This window comes from Doryrhamphus excisus, chromosome 5 (genome assembly GCF_030265055.1).
Source record: "Doryrhamphus excisus isolate RoL2022-K1 chromosome 5, RoL_Dexc_1.0, whole genome shotgun sequence".
Lineage (NCBI taxonomy): Eukaryota > Metazoa > Chordata > Actinopteri > Syngnathiformes > Syngnathidae > Doryrhamphus > Doryrhamphus excisus.
In genome coordinates this window covers 16,247,389-16,267,385 of record NC_080470.1, presented here as the reverse complement: position 1 = coordinate 16,267,385, position 19,997 = coordinate 16,247,389, and the positions used below count along the sequence as shown (strand labels likewise).

Genomic DNA, 19,997 nt, shown 5'->3' with positions numbered 1-19,997 from the left:
ACCACCACCACCAGGGGACAGCAAAAACGTGGCGAGAGCAACAGCTGCACTCAGTGTGAACATTCCTGCCATTTTCTTGTCGTTTCAATATTAAATATCACTATTCCACTCAATATTAAATGAAGGTCTATTTCCAACAATTTCAATATTTGAATCCTTGTACATTTTTCATGGGTCTTGTATTGAAATCCCAAGTGCTCATGAATATTCATGTGTAGTTATTCATATTCATTAATAGCTGCTGTGTAAAGGATTCCCGTGCATTAGTGCAAAGTGACAGTGGAGGTGAAAGTGATGTACTGCGCACGGCTTGTCACCAGGGACATGCCCCCCCCCCCACTCCCTAAAAGTCCCACCTCTGCACCTCCTTCCCTTGGTCCCAGGTGGTCCTTGGAGGAGAATCATCTGCCTCCTTCTCCTGCTCCTTTCTGCTCTTCCTGTCCCTGATGAGCTCCAGCAGTCGCTTGAACTTGAACACATTTAACTCGTCCACCCCCCCAGCCACTTTCCCGCCCTCGTCCTTTCCGTCCTCATCCTTCCCGCCCTCGTCACTCCCCAGCGAGCTCAGCGACTCGGCCCGGGAGTTGCGGCCCTCAAACTCGTAAGTCTGCAACGAGTCGTAGGGTGGCTGCAACGGATCCAAGGTCACCTGACCCAGGCGGAAACTGAGCAGGTCCTCTATGCGTAAGGGTTGTGAGGTCCTCACAGACCCGGCTCCTGCACTCCAACCCGTGTTGAGGCCAAAGGCCGCCCCGGGGAACGGTCTGGACGAAGGGGACCGCATGTTGTTGAGCAGTTGTGAGCCGCTCACTCCAAGCTCACCGCGGGCGCTTCCGTTCAACGAGCCCACAATGCTGTAAGTGTCCGTTGGCGGGTATGCAGGAACCCTGGCAGGAGCGCTCTCAGCCCCGTTTGGGAAACTTTGCTCGGAAACGGACGGGAGTGAGGAGTCGGTGTCCATGTCATCAATGGTGCAGCTGGTGGCGCTGGTGCTGATCAGGGTCTGGTTCACAGTTGAGCTGCTTGGACTTTGGCAGGAAGAACAGGTTGGCTCAGAACAAGTCAGACTGGTGGGACCACCAAGCAGCATGGACTGGACCTCTGTTGGCTTTATCTGGAGAACAAAGGCATAAAGATGGCAAGAAAGGTCCAGAATAATATGACAGCATATCATGTACTGTCAATGTCAGAACCCGGAAAAAACCCACGCATGCATGGGGAGAACATGCAAACTCCACACAGAGATGGCAGAGGGTGGAATTGAACTCGGCTCTCCTAGCTGTGAGGCCTGCGCGCTAATCACTCTCCCGCCTTGCAGCCTCAAAGGGGAACATCTCTCTTCAATTCAGACTTGACAAATACTTTTGTATTTTTGGACAATAATTACACATTGTTCATTAGGAGCAAGTGGAAGCACCTGTGGTGTCCACTCCCAGCTTAAGGTCTGACTAATCAGCAGGGCTGGGCAGGCATATAAGGAGCATTTGCTGCTCAGTTTCTTTTTCTTTTTTGTGAGTGTGTGAGAGTCAACACCCTCAGTTGACGCTGTTGGTATTTGGAAGAATAAATATTTATTCCCCTGCCACCTTTTAGAACCCAAGACCCAGTTTTGATTTACATGCAGTTTAGGTTAGGGGCCATCCATAATTTTCAACATTTTCACAAGAGTACAAAGAGTACTCTTTTGAGCAACCCCCCCCCCCCCCCCCCCCCAAAAAAAAAAGAGTACAATCCCAAATGAAAAATGTTGATAGGTCCATGACCAACTGACCCAATACAGCCATGAAATTCCAATAGTCCAATAGTGTTCTCTGGCTGTATTTTGGGACTCTGGTCAATCAGTCACTGCCCATCAACATTGTATTGAACACAAACAAGATTAAAAATTATATCAAATGCCTCTTTTTTGTATTTTTCTTTCAAGAAAATACAAATGTATTACAAATTTGGTCTTTTTGTATTGTTCTTTCTATCAAATGATACATGTAGAAACGTCCTGATGCAACAACCGTTTTCCACAGGATTTTTTAAACAAGGGAATACTTCTTGTATACACACATGATTACTCAAGGAGCAGTAGAGTTGCCCATGGTTTCCAAAAGCCCGAGGAGATAAAATCTTCTTTGAAATGATGGACAGAACCCTTTACTCAACTCAATGCGAAGTATGCAATAGAGATGCCACAACTGTTTTGAAAAGGCTTAACAATCACACCTATAGTCTAGTCAGTGTATCACAGGAAGTGAAAATCACATTGATTGTTACTGCACTGTCCACAAAGTCACATTCACCACCACAGAGTCATTCAGAAAATGGCAATCACATCAGGTCCATGCCCAAATATAGAAAATAAACACAGAGCTGGCGAATAGATTCAGGATGGTCGGTTTAGTTTTGATCTTCTCCATTTTCGCAACGGCACTTCGGAACAAATCTGCCCTGCTCGATTCCTTCGATTTGGAACCTTTCCAAGCCGCCTGGCCAGCCGCTACAGCGTCTTTTCCGATTTTCTTTCCGAACGCACAAAGCAGTAAACATTGATGTATTGTTCGTATTTATTGCTCGGTGAGCGATGAATGACAGTAATTCTCTTTTTGATGAACGAAAATAGGTAATCGAAATCACCGGGGTCGGCCATTGTCTGATTGTTGTGTTGGAATGCGAAGCACGCAGAGCTACGTGGAGTATCGCGTGGACTGGTACGCTCTCGCGCTAGCATACGACGGCAGGGGACCAGTCTATTCGAGCTAAAATTTGACTGTGTCCCGCGGTTCGAACATACAGACATTTTCTGGTTTTCAAAAAAGCGTACGTTGAATAGCTACTAAATATTTCCTCTTAAATTAGATGTTCACCAGAGAAAAACTGGATTTTTTGTTTCTCATGGAAATGTTATTTTGAAAATTGTGAAAAATGTTTGAAAATTAATATGAACGTTCTCAACTTAAGGAGAACCTGTCGCAAAACTGAACGTCTTTGGAAATCCACTAAACTTGAGGTTCACAGACTTCATCTCAGAGATCTGATCACCTCTATAAACAAAACCACACAGGAGGCACAATCTAACTAGTTTCTACAACTGATACTTTCTACAACTCAAATAAGAAAAATCCACCATAAATTCTATTGTGTCCCCTTCCACCCCTTGTGCTCCTGTGCTCTGTAAGGCTTTCCGTAATGATTCCATGAGATCTTTCATCAATAAGATCAGGGACATAAAAGTCAAAGACAATCCCACGTGTTCAGTACAGTTAAAGTGATGCTGAACCTCCCTCCCAGTCCTGGACCTCTTTGCTCCAGTTCTGTAGATGTGCTGCCATTCAAGCTTCTTCCTTCTGTCTTTGACACAATTGGACCATGGGTGACCAAACTGTTCAATTTGTCAGTCTCTTCTGGTGTGTTTCCAAGTTCTTTCAAGCATCGTGGAACCCAAACTCAAGAAATTAAACTTGGACCAATCAGATCTGAAGAACTTCAGGCCTATGTGGTGTCCCCCAGGGTTCAGTTTTGGGCCCCATTCTGTTTTTCCTGTATGTCCTACCTCTCGGTCGGATAATACAGCAGTTCAGAGATGTTTCCTACCATCTTTGTGCCGATGATCTTCAACTGTACTGCTCATTTAAGCCATCTGAGACCCACAAACCGACCTCCTTAATGAACTGCTTGACGCAAGTGAAGCAGTGGTTCAATGAAAACAGTTTCCAATTGAACACTGAGAAAACAGAGACCCTTGTCATTGCCCCAGATTCTGCTGTCCCTACTGTTAAACAGCATTTAGGTGATCTGAGCCTCTCTGCTAAAACAAAACTGAGAAACCTGGGAGTGATCTTTGATAAGAACACGTCACTGGAACATCATTCTAGGCAGCTGGCAAAAAACTGTTTCTTTCCGTTGCGCAATTTAGCGAAAGTCAGGTCCATGGTTTCTAAAAGTGACCTTGAAATAATAATTCATGCATTTGTGTCCTCGCGGTAGGACGACTGTAACTGTCTCTTCATATGTCTCAACAAGAAGGACCTGGCTCGTCTGCAGGTAGTCCAAAATGCTGCAGCGAGGCTCCTGACTAGCACCAAAAGGAGGGCCCACATTACACTTGTGCTAAAATCCCTTCACTGGCTCCATGTTGTCTACCATGTCCAATATAAAATGTTGGTGCTTACTTTTGGAGCCTTCCATGGTCAGACCCCTGTATACTTTTGCCATCTTATCAGCCCAACACCTCAGCTTGCCATCTAAGGTAGTCTGGGCAGCATTTGTTAATGGTTCCACGAACTTCCTTTAAAACTCGAGGAGGTAGCTCATTCGAGGCAACTGCCGTGGCTTTGGAATTAACTTCCTCTCAACCTGCATTGTTTGGACTCAGTGGAGGCTTTTAAAAAGGACCTATTTGTTTAGACAAGCATTTTAACTTATACCGACTCATATTTGCTGATTTTATTTTATATGTGCATGATGTTTTTATGTTGTGAAGCGCTTTGTGACTTGTGAAAAACACTATAGAAATAAAGCTTACTTACTTACTTACTTACTTACTTGGGAGGGGAAACATAACACACACACATACACACAAACACACAAACACACACGCTGACCTTAGCCTGGTTCTGGGCCACATTAATTTCACCGCAGGCTAGACTCCTGACCGGCGATCTGCTCAGCTTGTGCATCGCCGCCAAAGTACCGGCACCCGTCTCTGGAGGGTGCTGACGCACCGGCTCCGAGGTGTCCTGGGCACTGTTGAAAGGACCTACGGTGTGCTGACCAAGCTGCACGCCGGCCTCCAGTGGCCCGGCGAGATCGTCCCTGAGCACGGGCAGCGTATGGATACTGTAGCAGAGGCGCCCATAGAGCGGCGCTGAACCAGGCCGATGCTGCCGCAGCTGAGGATCCGGGCACGGGTACAGGTTGCGACTCATGCTGTACGTTCTGGACCGCGGCGCTGTCTGTTGTGTGTACCATCTGCGGTCAAAGACAAACATTCATTAGAGCGAGCCCCAACGCCAAGGCTTCATTTTTTTAATTGGGGACAGAGCTCACATGTTCCTGCTCGCGTGCACGTGTTGCATTCTGTGCATGCTCTGCAGCGCCGCTATGTCAAAGGCCGCTGTGTCCGCCTCCCCTCCCCCCTCGTCGTCATAGGAGATGATGTTCTCCCTGACGTCATCCTCCTCCAAGGCCGAGTGGATGTCTTGCTTCTGATGGCGCAGCGACAGCGAGAGCGCACACACCACTAAAGGGCAAGAGAGCCGTGACTATGCGACTCATCACGTCCTGACACAAGTGCTCAGCGTCACACACGCGCACACAAACATGGCCGGCGTGACCTACCCAGAAGAGTGGAGACGCAGGCCAGCAAGGCCATCAAGGTGACCAGGCTGAAGACCAGTGAGGATGAGGTGGAGGGTGCCGGGCGACACACCGCCAGTCGTTCCCAACGCCGTTCCCGTGCTTTGGCTTCTGTCCGCATGCCCCCCCGCAGACACGGACAAATGGTCACCGTGACCGTGCCCGTGTTGGTGAGGCCTGAGGCTCCGTCACGCAGCACCACTGGCACATAGAGGGTGACCATAGACGAGGAGTATCCGGGGAGTGGCTCCAAGGCCGACCTGAGCACCAGGCTGGCTGTCACACCTCACAGCCACAAACCACATGAATGAGTGCGCCTTCGCCCAACCACCAGCCCGCCCGCCCTCGTCCTGCTTACCTCCGCTCTCCCTGATGGAGACATTGAGGGCAGAGCTGGACTCTGGGGGGATGCTGAAGTGAACTGGGCTGTCCTGGCCTCCTGGGTCCCGGTCGACAGCTCGGAGAACCTGAACGACCTGTGGGGCACAGACATCACATGACTAAGAGGCGGTAGGGGTCAGGGAAACAGAGGAAAACATAAACAAGCCTCCATTCATATTTGTCTCTAAGCTGAGTTATTTCCTTGCCTCCCTCGCCAAAGTAGCCCTTAACTTTAAATTCACTTTGAAATAATAACATAACAATTAACATACAATACGATTAACATGATGTTGTAAATAATTACTATATACATCACAATACATCAAATGATAATACGGTGGTGTGAAAAAGTGTTTGCCCCTTTCCTGATTTATTTTTTGTCACACTTAAATATTTGAGATCATTGAACATTGTTACGGGAGGAAAAAAAAATAAAATAAAAATTCAGGAAGGGGGCAAACACTTTTTCTACACCATTGTATATAATACAATAAATAATAAAAAACAACAGAAACAAGCACTTTGACAACAGAGGCGAAGAAAAACGTGCCTTGAGATGACGGTTCTGTTGTGAATTGGTGCTGTGAAGGTAAAATTTTTAAAAATATTTAAAAAATGTAATTAAAACAATCATAAATATATTAAAATACATAAACATGTATACTATTAATACATAAAATAAAACACGTTATATATAATTTGCAATAAAACCGGAATTAATAAAAACAACATAACATAGCATAATAATATTATATACCATAATATAATAATTAGGGCCGTCAATCCATTAAAATATTTGATCATAATTAATTAATTGATTTGATTTGTGTCCATAGTTAACTTGAAGTTAATTGCATTTAATCACCGATAGCAATACGTTTTTTATCTATAATAAGTTGGGGAAATCTCTTTGTGGTAAACGATTCGATGGGCAATGATATCAATTGGATATCAATTTGGGAACTTTGGGCCATTATTTTAAAAAATACAGTCAGCAAGCATAATTTTGCATTACTATTTATCTTTATTATTAGCATATTACCTCTTAAACTCGCTCACAAACATTCAGCAAATACAAAATGTGAGAGAGTGAGACCTCTCACACTAACATGTTTTTGTTTATTTGTGTCAGCTCAAAATAAGATTTGTTTATTTACAATACTGGTTTTAAAATGTTTGTGAGTAAAAAAGCTGATTTAAGAACATTCAGAAAGGATTATTTTTAAAGAATTGCTTCAATGCACCGTTCCTTCATGAAATGTACAAATGAAAATACCTAAAACAGGGCAATAGTCATAAAACATTTCATGCCAATTGCAAACTCAATGTAATTTTATTCCTCTCTTACACACATTTTGCGAAGACATTAAAATACATAGAAATTCATCATTGTATCTCAGTAAATATCATTTTATTACAATACTAATAATATTTCCAAAGTGTTTGAAAGTTTGTGATTTGCAAATTGTCCTATTTTTTCACTGAACGCCCCATCTACCGTTCTCCGATGCAAAGAGGGCTGTATGGATGTATTTGGATGTATTTTCCCCCCTTTTCTTTCATCTCATACTTACTCCCGAATGCTGATACGATGTGGGAATGCATAAAGGTAAGATTTGATGACTTTGTGCATCATTGTGGTAGTTCCATGCTAAATGGCGCGAGCAAAACACTGAACTTCAGCCACGGTCATTACATTGACAGCCCGTCAATAACAGCTGGAAGTCCAATTTAGCTGGCAGTTCAATGCCAAAATCATCAGAGAGATGTAAAAATGTCAAAAGCACTGGTTAGTTGGGCCACTCTTATGCCTAGGTAGCACTGCATATGACAATAAAAACAATACCTGCACTGCTCCAGTCTCTGGCATGCCATTCGGGAATAAGTCAAACACAGCGACAATAGATACAAATAACTTTGGTCTTGCTACAAGAGCCATCTCCCAGGGCTTTGAAGCTAACTTTACCAAACTAAATACTCTTTTCGTTCTCCATTTCCCATCAATATTTGTTCCAGCTTGTGGCTACAGAGTACCGTGCTTCAATCAAACTACGGTGGGGGCCGAGGGTGAAACAGGAGGAGCGCATGTTTGTCGCACATCAAAAGAATTACTGCTGTTAAAACAATGCACCATTAACACGCCATTAACACATCATTAACGCGTTAACTTTGACAGCCTTATTAATATTTTATACAACTCAACCTCACATAAACAAGCACCAGCCTTTGTAGAAATAAAATTCTGTTTTAAATTTACAATACATGATGAAATATAATACATACATATATAAATGCACAGTATTTGGGGGGGTCAAAGATCACGTGTTAACGCCGTTAACTAATTTATTTCATTAATTCTGTAAAATTGTTCCTGTAATTAACACATGCTCACTAGTGCAAGCACGCCTGGGGTCAGACGTCCAACACACAGTAGAGCACATAGTATGAAATGATGAATTGAAGCACAGTGCAGCATCCTCACACAGTCACACAGCGCCTGATACTGTTTTATAACTTAGCCTGTTATACTTATACTGTTTTATAACTTAAGTGTTACTTTTGACAGCACCAGAAATAATTAGTATGGGAATAAAGTCATATTATGAGAAGAAAATATGTCAGGATTATTCAAATATTTTGACAATTAAAATAACATAACAAATAGCTGAGAAAAAAAAGCTAAGTTCATAATATGGTATGCTTTTTCACATATGACATAGATAGATAGACTCCCTTTATTGTCATTGCACAAAAACACAGTAGTGAAATTGCCAACGAAATGTCGTTGCCTGGCTCCCATATAATAACCGACACAAAAGAAGATAAGTAATAAATAATAATAATAATAATAATAATAATGTGGAGAATAAATAGATAGAATAGACACCAAATATGAACAACATAATGTAAAGTGCAGCGTGAACAGTAAATTGCCCAAATAATTTAAATAATTTAAATAAATAATAATAATGTAAGTAAAGGTAGAGGGGCTTATTTGGCATTCAGCAGTCTGATGGCCAGGGGGAAGTAGCTGTCTCTGAACCTGGTCGTCCTACAGCGGATGCTGCAGAGCCTTCTCCCCGATGCCAGGCGAGAGAACAGTCCATGCTGGGGGTGTGTGGGGTCAGAGCAGATCCGATGGGCTCTAGATACACACCGGCTGTTTGCTATGTCCTTAATGGGGGGGAGCTGGGTCCCGATGATCTTCTCCGCTGTCCTCACCACTCTCTGCAGTAACATCCAGTCCGAGGCCTTGCAGCTCCCAGACCAGACGGAGATGGAGTTGGTCAGCAGGCTCTCGATGGTCCCTCTGTAGAAGGTGGTAAGGATAGGAGGGGAGAGGGAGGCTCTTCTCATCCGCCGCAGGAAGTGCAGTTGCTGCTGTGCCTTCTTCGCCAGAGCGGAGGTGTGGAGTGACCAGCCGAGGTTGTCCGCGAGATGCACCCCCAAGTACTTGGTTGTGTTCACAACTTCTACGGCTGTGTCGTTGATGCTGAGTGGAGTGTGGCTGGGTCTGGATCTCCTGAAGTCGACGATGATCTCCTTTGTTTTGTCAACATTCAGGATCAGGTTGTTCGCCTTGCACCAATCCACAAGGTGTCGCACTCCCTGTAAGCCAGTTCGTTGTTGTCCTGAATGAGGCCCACAACTGTTGTGTCGTCCGCGTACTTCAGGATATGGTTGCTGCTGTACTTGGGGCGACAGTCATGGGTCATTAGGGTAAACAACAGGGGGCTCAGAACACATCCCTGGGGTGAGCCGGTGTTCAGGGAGATGACACTGGATGTGTTGTTGCCCACTCTGACATACTGGGTTCTATCTGTGAGGAAGTCAAGCAGCCAGTTGCACAGGGAGGTCTTGAGGCCCAGTGGCTCCAACTTGCGTACCAGGTCCTGGGGGATGATCGTGTTGAATGCTGAGCTGAAGTCTAGGAACAGCATCCGTACATGGGTGTTTTTCTTCTCCAGGTGCTCCAGGCTCAGGTGGAGAGCAGTGGAGATGGCGTCTTCAGTGGAGCGGTTTGGCTGGTACGCGAATTGGAAAGGGTCAAGTGATGGAGGAGTATGGAGGTGATATGGTCCTTAACCACCCTCTCGAAACATTTCATAATGGTTGATGTGAGTGCAACGGGCCGAAAGTTGTTCAGACATGTAATAGATGGTTTCTTGGGCACTGGAATTATTGTGGCGGACTTGAAACACGGGGGAACTACAGCTTGGGCCAGTGAGGTGTTGAAGATGTCTGTGAGCACGTGGGCCAGCTGGTCTGCACATTCCTTGATCACCCGTCCTGGAATGGCGTCTGGGCCTGCAGCTTTCCGCACGTTGACCTTCCTCAGGACTCTCCACACAGCAGCAGTATCAAACTTGACTGCCTGTTCATCGGGGTGGGGGGTAGCCTTCCTCGCAGGGTTATTGTTCAGAGCCTCAAACCTTCCGAAGAAGTTATTTAGCTCATTGAGGAAGCTGATGTCATTCTGGCAGGGTGCAGGTCTGGCTTTGTAGTCAGTGACAGTCTGGATGCCCTGCCACAGTTGTCTGGTGTTGCCGGGGTCCTGGAAGAAGCTTTGGATCCTCCGGCTGTGGGCACGCTTTGCCACTCTGATGGCACGGTTCAGATTTGCCCTTGCTGATCTGAGTGCCATCACATCACCAGATTTAAACGCACCATTGCGTTCTCTTAGTCTTTTACGCACCTCCTGAGTCATCCAAGGTTTCTGGTTGGCCCGTGTGATGATCGTCTTGGTGACTGTAACCTCCTCCATGCACCACTGTATGAACATGTCCCATTCGGTGCAGTCAAAACAGTCTTGCAGTGCAGACATAGCTCCCTCTGGCCACACCCTCACCTTCTTCACAGCAGGCTTTCCCCTGGTGAGCAGGGGCTGGTATACTGGAATTAGCATAACAGATCTGTGATCTGAGGAGCCAATGTGTGGGCGGGGGACGGCTTTGAATGCTTCCTTGATGTTTGTGTAAGCCAAGTCCAAAGTATTCTCACCTCTAGTAGCAAAATCCACATGTTGGATTGGACAAAGCTGAGATGCACTTTTTCTTTGAAAAATTATTAGGCTTCCCTTATTTCTTCAGTTATTTGTTCTTTTTAATGCCTGGGACAAATAAAGGTAACTTTATTTGGACAAATATAATAACGACAAAAAAAGCTCATGAGTTGATTTTTTTTGGCAGTACAATGCTATAGCTATTGATGAGTGATTTTGCTTATTAAGAAAACAATGGAAGTTGTTAGATACAGTATCTTGCTAGATCACTCTTATGAGCTATTTTTGTTATCATCATTATCTATCCAAACAAATGTACCTTTAGTTGTACCGGGCATTAAAATGTGGTATGTAACTTCTTAGGAGGTCTCATATTAGCTACTGAGGAACGAGTGAGCAGTGGTGAAGGTTAGGCTGGAGCGTTACTCAATAACCACAAAACATTAAAGTTGCATCCTTTCACTTTTCACTATATGTGAATCACTTCATGATTGAAGGTGAATGCAAAGTGACTCATGAACAGTATTGGGCACGTTACTTACTTTAAAAAAGTAATTAGTTATAGTTACTAGTTACTTCTCCAAAAACGTAACTGAGTTATCAACTGAATTACTCCACTAGAAAAGTAGCTAGTTACCAGTAAAAGTAACTATTCCCACCCAAGTTCTCTGATTGGCTGAAGATTACTCGTTACTGAAAATAGTAACGGTGTTAATAACGCTGTTATTCCCATCACTTCTCATGAATATGGCTTCCATATTTAAAGAGCCCTGATTGCATTGTTACCATGGCTGCTGTCATTATGAATCATGGCTGGTGGGAAGATGACAAGGATGAAGAAGGAGACTTTCATGGACATACCATGCAGGTAAGACAAATAAATGTTGCCATTGAAGACATACCTGACATATGCAACCAAGAACTGTATTTCAGATAAACTGTCCAACGAAAAGCGCTGAGGACATGACAATATTTTCCTGATTATGAAATCAAATGGTGAAATATTGTGTGCTGGGTTGTTTTTGTCATGTATCGTTTAGTGTGGATGGAACACTGGTTCATACTTTGTATGAAACTTCAGGACTGATACCACGACTATAAATCTATTTGCAATCAGCCTATGCTGACCAGCACATTGATTTGATTGACAAATGGTGTACATCTGTGTCACGTAAAGCAGCAATGCTTTCCACAAATGTTTTAAGTCAGCATGGTGTTTACATGCAACCATGGACAAATCTTTATTGGCTACTATTGCATGTTTATATCCAACATATAGTTTCACTTCACCACTTAATATGTGTGTCACCTTTGTGCCATATCGCCAAAAAGTTGGTGCCCCAGCTACAAAAGTGATGGACCACTCTAGCACCAGGTTGTGTTTCTATAGATCACATATTTAGCATGGAAAATGCCATATGCAGCTTTTTGGCCCAGATTTATAGATGAGCGCCCTGGTCTATGAATTAAACGAGACAAAAATCAATCCACACCTGTCCCGGGGCACTGGAGTCGCACACAGATGTTGCATAATCTCTGTCCAGCTCAGGCGCGTTGTCATTCTGGTCCAGCGTCTCCACGGCAACCACCACCCTCGACACCAGATTGGGGTTGTCTAAACACAAAATGGAGACGTTCATCACGTCGACCTTGGAGTCATTCCATCGCTCACTTTGCAGGTGATGCCCGAGGGTGCTGCCCTGGCGACGCACCTCTTTGCGTGGCCATGACAGTAATGTTGTGCCACTGCTCCCGCTCGCGGTCCAGCTCCATCACTGCACTGATGAATCCTGTGTCAGAGGCGATGCGGAACAGAGCCTCTGGGTCCGACTGAGGATCGATGGAGTACCTGCGGGATGGAGGAAAAGTGAGCGAGCCTGGAGCTAGGCAGGGTGAGCAATGGCGCCATAATTACCTGATGTTGCCGCTCTGGCCCGTGTCAGGGTCCACGGCGTGCACTCGACCCACAGAGCAGATGGGGGGACAATTTTCCGACACATCCAGATGGTACCAAGCCTGGGAGAAGCGGGGCGGCTCATCGGCGTTAAGGACCATCACACGCACCATCGCCTGGTTCTTAAGGGGTCCTTTCTTCAGGTAGCGGGGGTCCACCAGCGGGTTGACCACCTCCACCGTGAAAGAGTAGGAATTACGAGTCTCATAATCTAGCAGCTGTTGGATGAAGAACAGCAAAACCAATGTCATTCAGGACACTTCATTAAAAACACACACGTACCCGCTCGTCTTATTAACCACCAATCACTGTGTGTGTTCAGTAGTGTCTGCTGTTTTACTTGTCCTTGTCTGCTTTTACATTTTTATTCTATATGCTGCTCTTTGTGTCCTTTAAATTGCCCCTTGGGGATAAATAAAATGTTTTGAATTTGAATCATCAATCACTTTTTATTCTCACTTTGTTCAGCACAATGATGGCCTCCCGTTCCTTGGAGCTGACGTTAAAGATTTGGGCCTCCTCGACGTCCAGGATGCTGAACTCCAGCAGTGCATTCTCCCCCACGTCGGCATCTGTAGCAGTGAGGCGGCCCACCTCCACCCCCGGAGCTGCCAGCTCTGACACGGAGAAGGACCACGCACCTGTAGGGACGCAACATGGTGTCGTCATGACCTTGAGGATACGGATAGCACTCATCCATCAGGGCGATTAACCCCCCCCCCCCCACAGGAAGCCAGTACTGCAGTTGGAGCAGCGCAGGAAGAAAAACATAATAATAATAATAATAATAATAATAATAATAATAAAAATATGTATTTGTGTTGAACCCATCCTCTTCAGGAGTAGTGGGCAGCGGTTAATAATAATACACAAGAATACATACATACATAATGATATACACAATAGAAATAATTCATTAGAATATGAACAATAGTTTTATAAGAGAGAGTAATAGAGAGAGGTTTATGTCAAAATTTGATGGATGGCCCCCTGGTGGAACCCAGTTGACCTTTTGACCCCTGTCAAAATCTGATGGATGACCGTGACGACCTTGTTTACCCTGTCAAAGTTTGATGGATGACCATGACAACTTTGTTGAGCCGATCAAAAGCGGGTATGTTTTTCCAACCCTGTCAAAATGACATTTATGACACCCCAGGGCACCCCATGGGCGGCATCGCATGTGATTTACGACCCCCAGGGGCGACATTGTTTCCTTTGCTGTATATATGACGCCATCGTCTTGCGATTTACGACCCCCCAGGGTAGCATCGCACCCACCACCGCCGCCGTATCAGGATATGACGTCATCACCCGGCAAAGGCCTAGAATCAAAAACACCGGAAATGGATCATGGGAATGGAAAGGATCATTAGGATTAAACATTGGAGTTGGCTTAATATATGCGTGTGTGTGTGTGCGTGTGGGTCTCTTGTCCCCCTTTACCCTCGTTTAAATTAAACAAATGAATATCAAAATTAAAAAATACATGATTGAATTAAAGAAATAATCCCTGCGTTGGGCCCTAGATCGACCATCCAGGGCCCAACGCAGTTGTAGGAGGGGTACCGCAGGACCCCCCTGATATATGAATAACATATTGTTGAAAAAACAACAACCATAGGCATTAGCGGTTTGACCCCCACCCACCACAGACTCAAGTCAGGATAAGGATGAGTCTCATAGGTGTAAAATACCGGTTGCCACAACTCACATTTTGTATATTAAAATGCATTTCTTTCTAGCAATCTTACATGAATAACCAGAAACCGAAAGAAAAGCCAGCCGAGGTCGTGCGGGCTACCTGCCCACGGGCACCACATTGGCGCCCCTCGATGTAAACGTTTGAAAACGACTTTAGATACAAAACAGTAAAGCTCTCAAAATATTTGCCGGTGAAGTCTATTCTATATTAGTGCTGCTATTATAGTGCTGCTACAAACTGGTGTCATTCCTTTGGTGTACTACGGTGCACTTACCGTAGTGTGCGGCATCACTTACAGGAATTTCAAGGCTTTTCAGTTATGCGGATTTTCATGATTTGAGGCAACAGGACGCTCCGTTTGTTGTATGAAGTATCATAATGTCAATTTCTCTATAGTAATGACGTGACCGATTTTTGTTGTACATTTCCATACACAAGGCAGTTTTACTGTAATTGTTCAAATACAAGAGTGTTCTTTCATCAGTCCATCCAAATATTTCATTGTTAAGGCATGGGATCTGCTTCTTAGACATCATTCAATGAACAATAGTGAGCGGGAATTATACTTCTAAAGCAGTAAAAAATGGTCCGCATAAAAAAAAACATGTATTTTCGGACCAGTTATACATGAATAATCAGTTCCAGGGTCAAACTGTTATCAGCATATATGACTTTTGAGACAAACTTAGTTGAATATCCCTGGGGTCCGATGACCCGTTGGGCCGAAGCTGTCATGGTGCGGCTTGAGAGTTGTAAGGTTCGACCCCAGGATGCAGAGATTAGGACCCAAATGCAGGTAAAAATGTATTTATTGTCGCTATGCAGCAGGATGGCGCACTAGCAAGACAAACTCAAACCAAAGACAATGAACCGACAACAAAGGGAGCATGCACCTGAACTAGGGGACAAGAGGAATCTGGGGAGTCACGCAGCTTGGCACGGGAGCCGGGGTTTGTGGAACCTTAAAGCCGCATGGCTTGGGCACAGGAGGAATCTGTGGCGTCATGCAGCTTGGCACGGGAGCCGGGCTTTGGGGAACCTTAAAGCTGCGTGGTTTGGGCACAGGAGGAATCTGGGGCGTCACGCAGCTTGGCACCGGAGCCGGGCTTTGGGGAACCTTGAAGCTGCGTGGCTTGGGCACAGGAGGGATCTGGGGCATCACGCAGCTTGGCACGGGAGCCGGGGTTTGGGAACCGTTGAGGCTGCGCGGCTTGGGCACAGGAGGGGAACCTGTGCTGCGCTCCTCTTCGTGTTGCGCGGGAGGCAACGGGGATTTGGAAGAGGGCGGCGAGAGATCGGCGTTCTTACACGGAGTGGGAGCCTTCTTGCACTTGATTGTAGGCCGGCACTCTGAAGCAGCGTGAGCGGGGGGGTGCACCCCGGCTTGGCGCGGAGGTGAGGGAGGAGACGGCTTCGCCCGCTGAAGCCTTGCTGGAGCTGGCCGCGATGGCGTCGTCGTCGGTGGGCTGGTGTGTCAGCGCTGTGTCCGGTGTACACCCACGCCATGGGGATAAGCGTGCCGTCCGGCCCCCACACCATGTCTTCCAGCTCCTCCCGAGTGATGGATCCATTTGCGCACTCCTCCTCCATCGCCTTAAAAATCTGCAGGGTCCAGAAATCCATCTCCGCGAGGTCATCATCTGGTCGGTTCATTCTGTCATGGTGCGGCTTGAGAGTTGTAAGGTTCGACCCCAGGATGCAGAGATTAGGACCCAAATGCAGGTAAAAATGTATTTATTGTCGCTATGCAGCAGGATGGCGCACTAGCAAGACAAACTCAAACCAAAGACAATGAACCGACAACGAAGGGAGCGTGCACCTGAACTAAATAGCAATCACAAATTGAAAACAGGTGCGTGAGAAAATGGAAAGGAACGGAAAACAGAACAGAGCAACACAGGAAGTGAATACAAAATAAGGGCACGGACGAGGAACAGAGAGGAAAGACGAAAACTAAGAAAGCTATCACGAGGGGGTGAAGCCCGATCGTGACAGAAGCAGTCATTCAACATAGTCCGCAACCTCAAAACCCTTATTTTTTCATTAAAAGACAAGAAATTCTTCGACTATCTCTGAGACGCACAAGTGCACCCATTCACTTCCTTAACCCATTTTTGGATCCCCTCTTGAAAGAGACAGTCGTCCGGATGGAGGTTTACGGCAGAGGCGAAGGAAAAGGAGATCATATTTGATCAAAAAAACAAAACATGTCCTGACTTGAAGGCCCCACCCTCTTTCACCAATACTCAAAACATCCTCGGCTGTACTCGCTACATTCTATCATCTTCAGGAACTTCACTGAAAGGAGGCGACTCTTCTTTCCGACCTCTTTTTAATTCATCATGCTGCAACAGAAGTCTTCAGGTAATTTTGTGTTTCGATAACTTTATTTATTTTATAACTTTATTCACCCATAATTTAACCAATATTTCACCGTATTCTCACCCCTTTTGTAAACTTTGAGTTATATCTGTTTAAAAAAAGCACTCTTTAGATAGATATGTAATATAGATTTTGTTTTAAACGCTGAAATTGTCATTGAAATAGTCTTGATACGGCCGTGCAGATTCTTAAGATGTGCAATCTACTGGTAAATAACAGGTGCATGGTCCATAGCAAAACATTTTCTCTTCAATACATTCAATTTTATAATTTGAAATCACATTTTCTTTGTATTGGTACAGGAATCACCGGGAGTCCGAACAATAAAACTGCCAATAGCACCAACCTCGATGCGGATTCTACAAATCGGAATTATGCCGACAATGAACTGACCTACGCCCCCGTTTACCAACACGATGATGCAACTGCCTCTGAAGAGATTGGACGGGAGACAAGATTCAGCACAGACATAATCAACCTCTTCCGAACTTTGCTGAAACAATGTCTGAATCACACAGCGTGGGAAATGACGCAGCATCCCAGTCGACTGCAATATTCATGTCTAACTGAACAAGGAAGCGTCATTCACACCAGCCACTACAGCAAGGTAGTTGAGAGCGTTTACCGACCTAGACTCAAAACCGCGCTTCAACAGCTCTCCCATGTCGAACCATGATGCGTTGTTGTAAGTACAGAGCGACTTCTCAGTGCTGCTGAGGCAATAATATATGACCTGATGGAGAAAGCATGCTTCGGTCGCACTCAGGATGACGACAAGGGGCAAGGAAATGCCACTTTTCAGAGAAAAATATTCATGGCTTTCTTTACATGGTTAAACTAAAAACCATGATCTTTACCAAGTCTCTTCTTTTGTTTTTATTCGCTTTATGTTCTGCTTCAATAAAACATACCCATTTTCACTTGGACGATTACATCGCTTGTATATTTGGACTTTCAATTAGCACAAGCTTCCTCTCAGTTACACTATAGATAGGACCATTTGTTTTGCTGGAAACTGGTCTGTGGGATACGTCTTACATAGATGGCGTGGAAGTCTTTGCAGCGGTATGAAAGAAACATCTTCTGTTTCTGTACTGTGTTACCGACGCTTACCAGTCCACTTACGAAATAAATACATTTTTAAACTAAATTATTACATTTTCATTACATGCCAGTGCTGCATGAACATGGGAGGTACATGAAATCGTGGAAGCTGAGCATCTCGTGGCTAAAAACATGAAGGTGCGAGTTTCATCGAAAAAAAATATAGTAAAAGTTCATTTGATAACCAAAGGGGACACCGCTGATATCGGTCTGTCTCGCCATCTCTCACAAAAACAAAGAAAAAGTCTAATCACCTTTTTGGATGGTGACAGCTTCTCACAATGACGTTGCAGTAGAGTTTACGCATGTAGGAAGAAGCAGAGCTTAAGTAATGCTGCCCCTTATGCATGAGCCACCGATAGTTGTTCACTTTCCAAGTTGAACATGTATCCGTTGTTTATTATATTATCCCAATTTGATTGAAAATGTTTAATGGTGCAGTTTTGCCAACTTGTGGATAACTCCTTTGGTGATTTATAACAGCAAAAATGAGACGATAATCAATTAACTAAAATGTAGGAAATCGAACCGCAACAATTTTGCACGGGATAAATAATAACCGACATAGCAATATACAGTATGAATAATTCAAGAGTACACAAATAATACGAATAAGTCAATAAATCAATGCATCTGATTTAGCATTGTATGGTGACTATATGGTTGTCTACTCCGGGTAAAACTGAACATTGGATAGTGAATGAATACATGAGACATTTATATGTTAACAGTCAAACCCACCTACAACATTTGTGTGTTATTTGTAAATGAACAAGATACAACAAAGCATTAGGAAAGATGACATCAGGTGTTGTGCTTCAGCATTACTTACACAGGTCCTTGTCGACATCATCTGCTTCTACTGTCTCCTAAATGGCTAATATTAGTGGATTTTTCCCCTTTGCTCCACTTCTTTGTTCTCTTGGTTCCATACACATATTAGTGAATTTCACAAAGTAGGACTCCGTATTTCTCAATCAGATGTTTTGGTAGTTGGAGAATACACTGTAAAAACTCAGGCAGACTATCTATTATAGTAAAACAAAAATACAAAAATAAAAATATATATATTAAATACACCCTTGCTAAGTAATATTTCTAATATATTGATTTCAATTAAACTACTATGTTGAAAACTTTATCATTGCGAGTTTTATTAACTTAATAATGCAGGTAATTGCATTAACTGAATATTTCCGCCGAACAAGCCCAGGCAAGTTTGAATCTGAACGATAACGAGTATTTTTAAGTGAGCCTCTTTTCATTTAGTAATATATTTTGCAACATACAGGTACATCTTATGATGGATTTATCTACAAACACACTAGTTGTAAGTAGTTCTACGAGTACATTCTCTACTCAATGAGGAAGCTAATGCTACTCTTTAGGGTTTTAGTATTACAACTGTCCAGTTAGTTTCTCTCACCACAAATATTAAAGAACTTCATTTAACACTACTTTTAACACTTATTCTGACATCTAAACGGCTTTCATTTGGTTGTAGTGATCATTGTACTGCAAAAAGGATGGATGTCATTTCACCCAGGAGAAACGGACAAACTAAGGATACTCAGGTGTGTTTACAGTACTGACGCACTGAGAAGTAGCTGTCTGCAGCCTGGTTGCCTTAGGACATTTGAATGTACTTCAATGGAAGTACTCCAAGTACAATAAAAATAGTACATACAAAGCAACTGTACACGAGAAAACACTAGCAACTGTAAAAAAATTGTGCCGTACTGTGTTAAGTTATGTTAAAAGTGGTGTAATGTTAAGTATGAGTTTCTTTTCATGTAAATTTTTGAATCTTAAACTGGTGCGAGTTTCATCGAAAAAAAATATAGTAAAAGTTCATTTGATAACCAAAGGGGACACCGCTGATATCGGTCTGTCTCGCCATCTCTCACAAAAACAAAGAAAAAGTCTAATCTGCAGAAGTAGCTGTCTGCAGCCTGGTTGCCTTAGGACATTTGAATGTACTTCAATGGAAGTACTCCAAGTACAATAAAAATAGTACATACAAAGCAACTGTACACGAGAAAACACTAGCAACTGTAAAAAAATTGTGCCGTACTGTGTTAAGTTATGTTAAAAGTGGTGTAATGTTAAGTATGAGTTTCTTT

At 44.0% G+C, this 19,997-nt stretch overlaps 1 protein-coding gene across 1 annotated transcript in view; it reads right to left on the bottom strand.

Moving 5' to 3' along the window:
• Window positions 1-343: 343 nt before the first annotated feature.
• LOC131129439 (cadherin-24-like) overlaps window positions 344-19,997 on the bottom strand; it is an 86,883-nt gene continuing 67,229 nt past the window's right edge. Inside the window, exons 7-15 of the mRNA XM_058073010.1 lie at window positions 13,143-13,324; window positions 12,645-12,901; window positions 12,442-12,578; window positions 12,223-12,344; window positions 5,705-5,822; window positions 5,329-5,631; window positions 5,038-5,230; window positions 4,593-4,959; window positions 344-1,114 (exon numbers count right to left, since the gene is read on the bottom strand). Of these exons, the coding sequence (XP_057928993.1) occupies window positions 344-1,114; window positions 4,593-4,959; window positions 5,038-5,230; window positions 5,329-5,631; window positions 5,705-5,822; window positions 12,223-12,344; window positions 12,442-12,578; window positions 12,645-12,901; window positions 13,143-13,324 (2,450 nt within the window). The remainder of the gene's footprint in view (window positions 1,115-4,592; window positions 4,960-5,037; window positions 5,231-5,328; window positions 5,632-5,704; window positions 5,823-12,222; window positions 12,345-12,441; window positions 12,579-12,644; window positions 12,902-13,142; window positions 13,325-19,997) is intronic.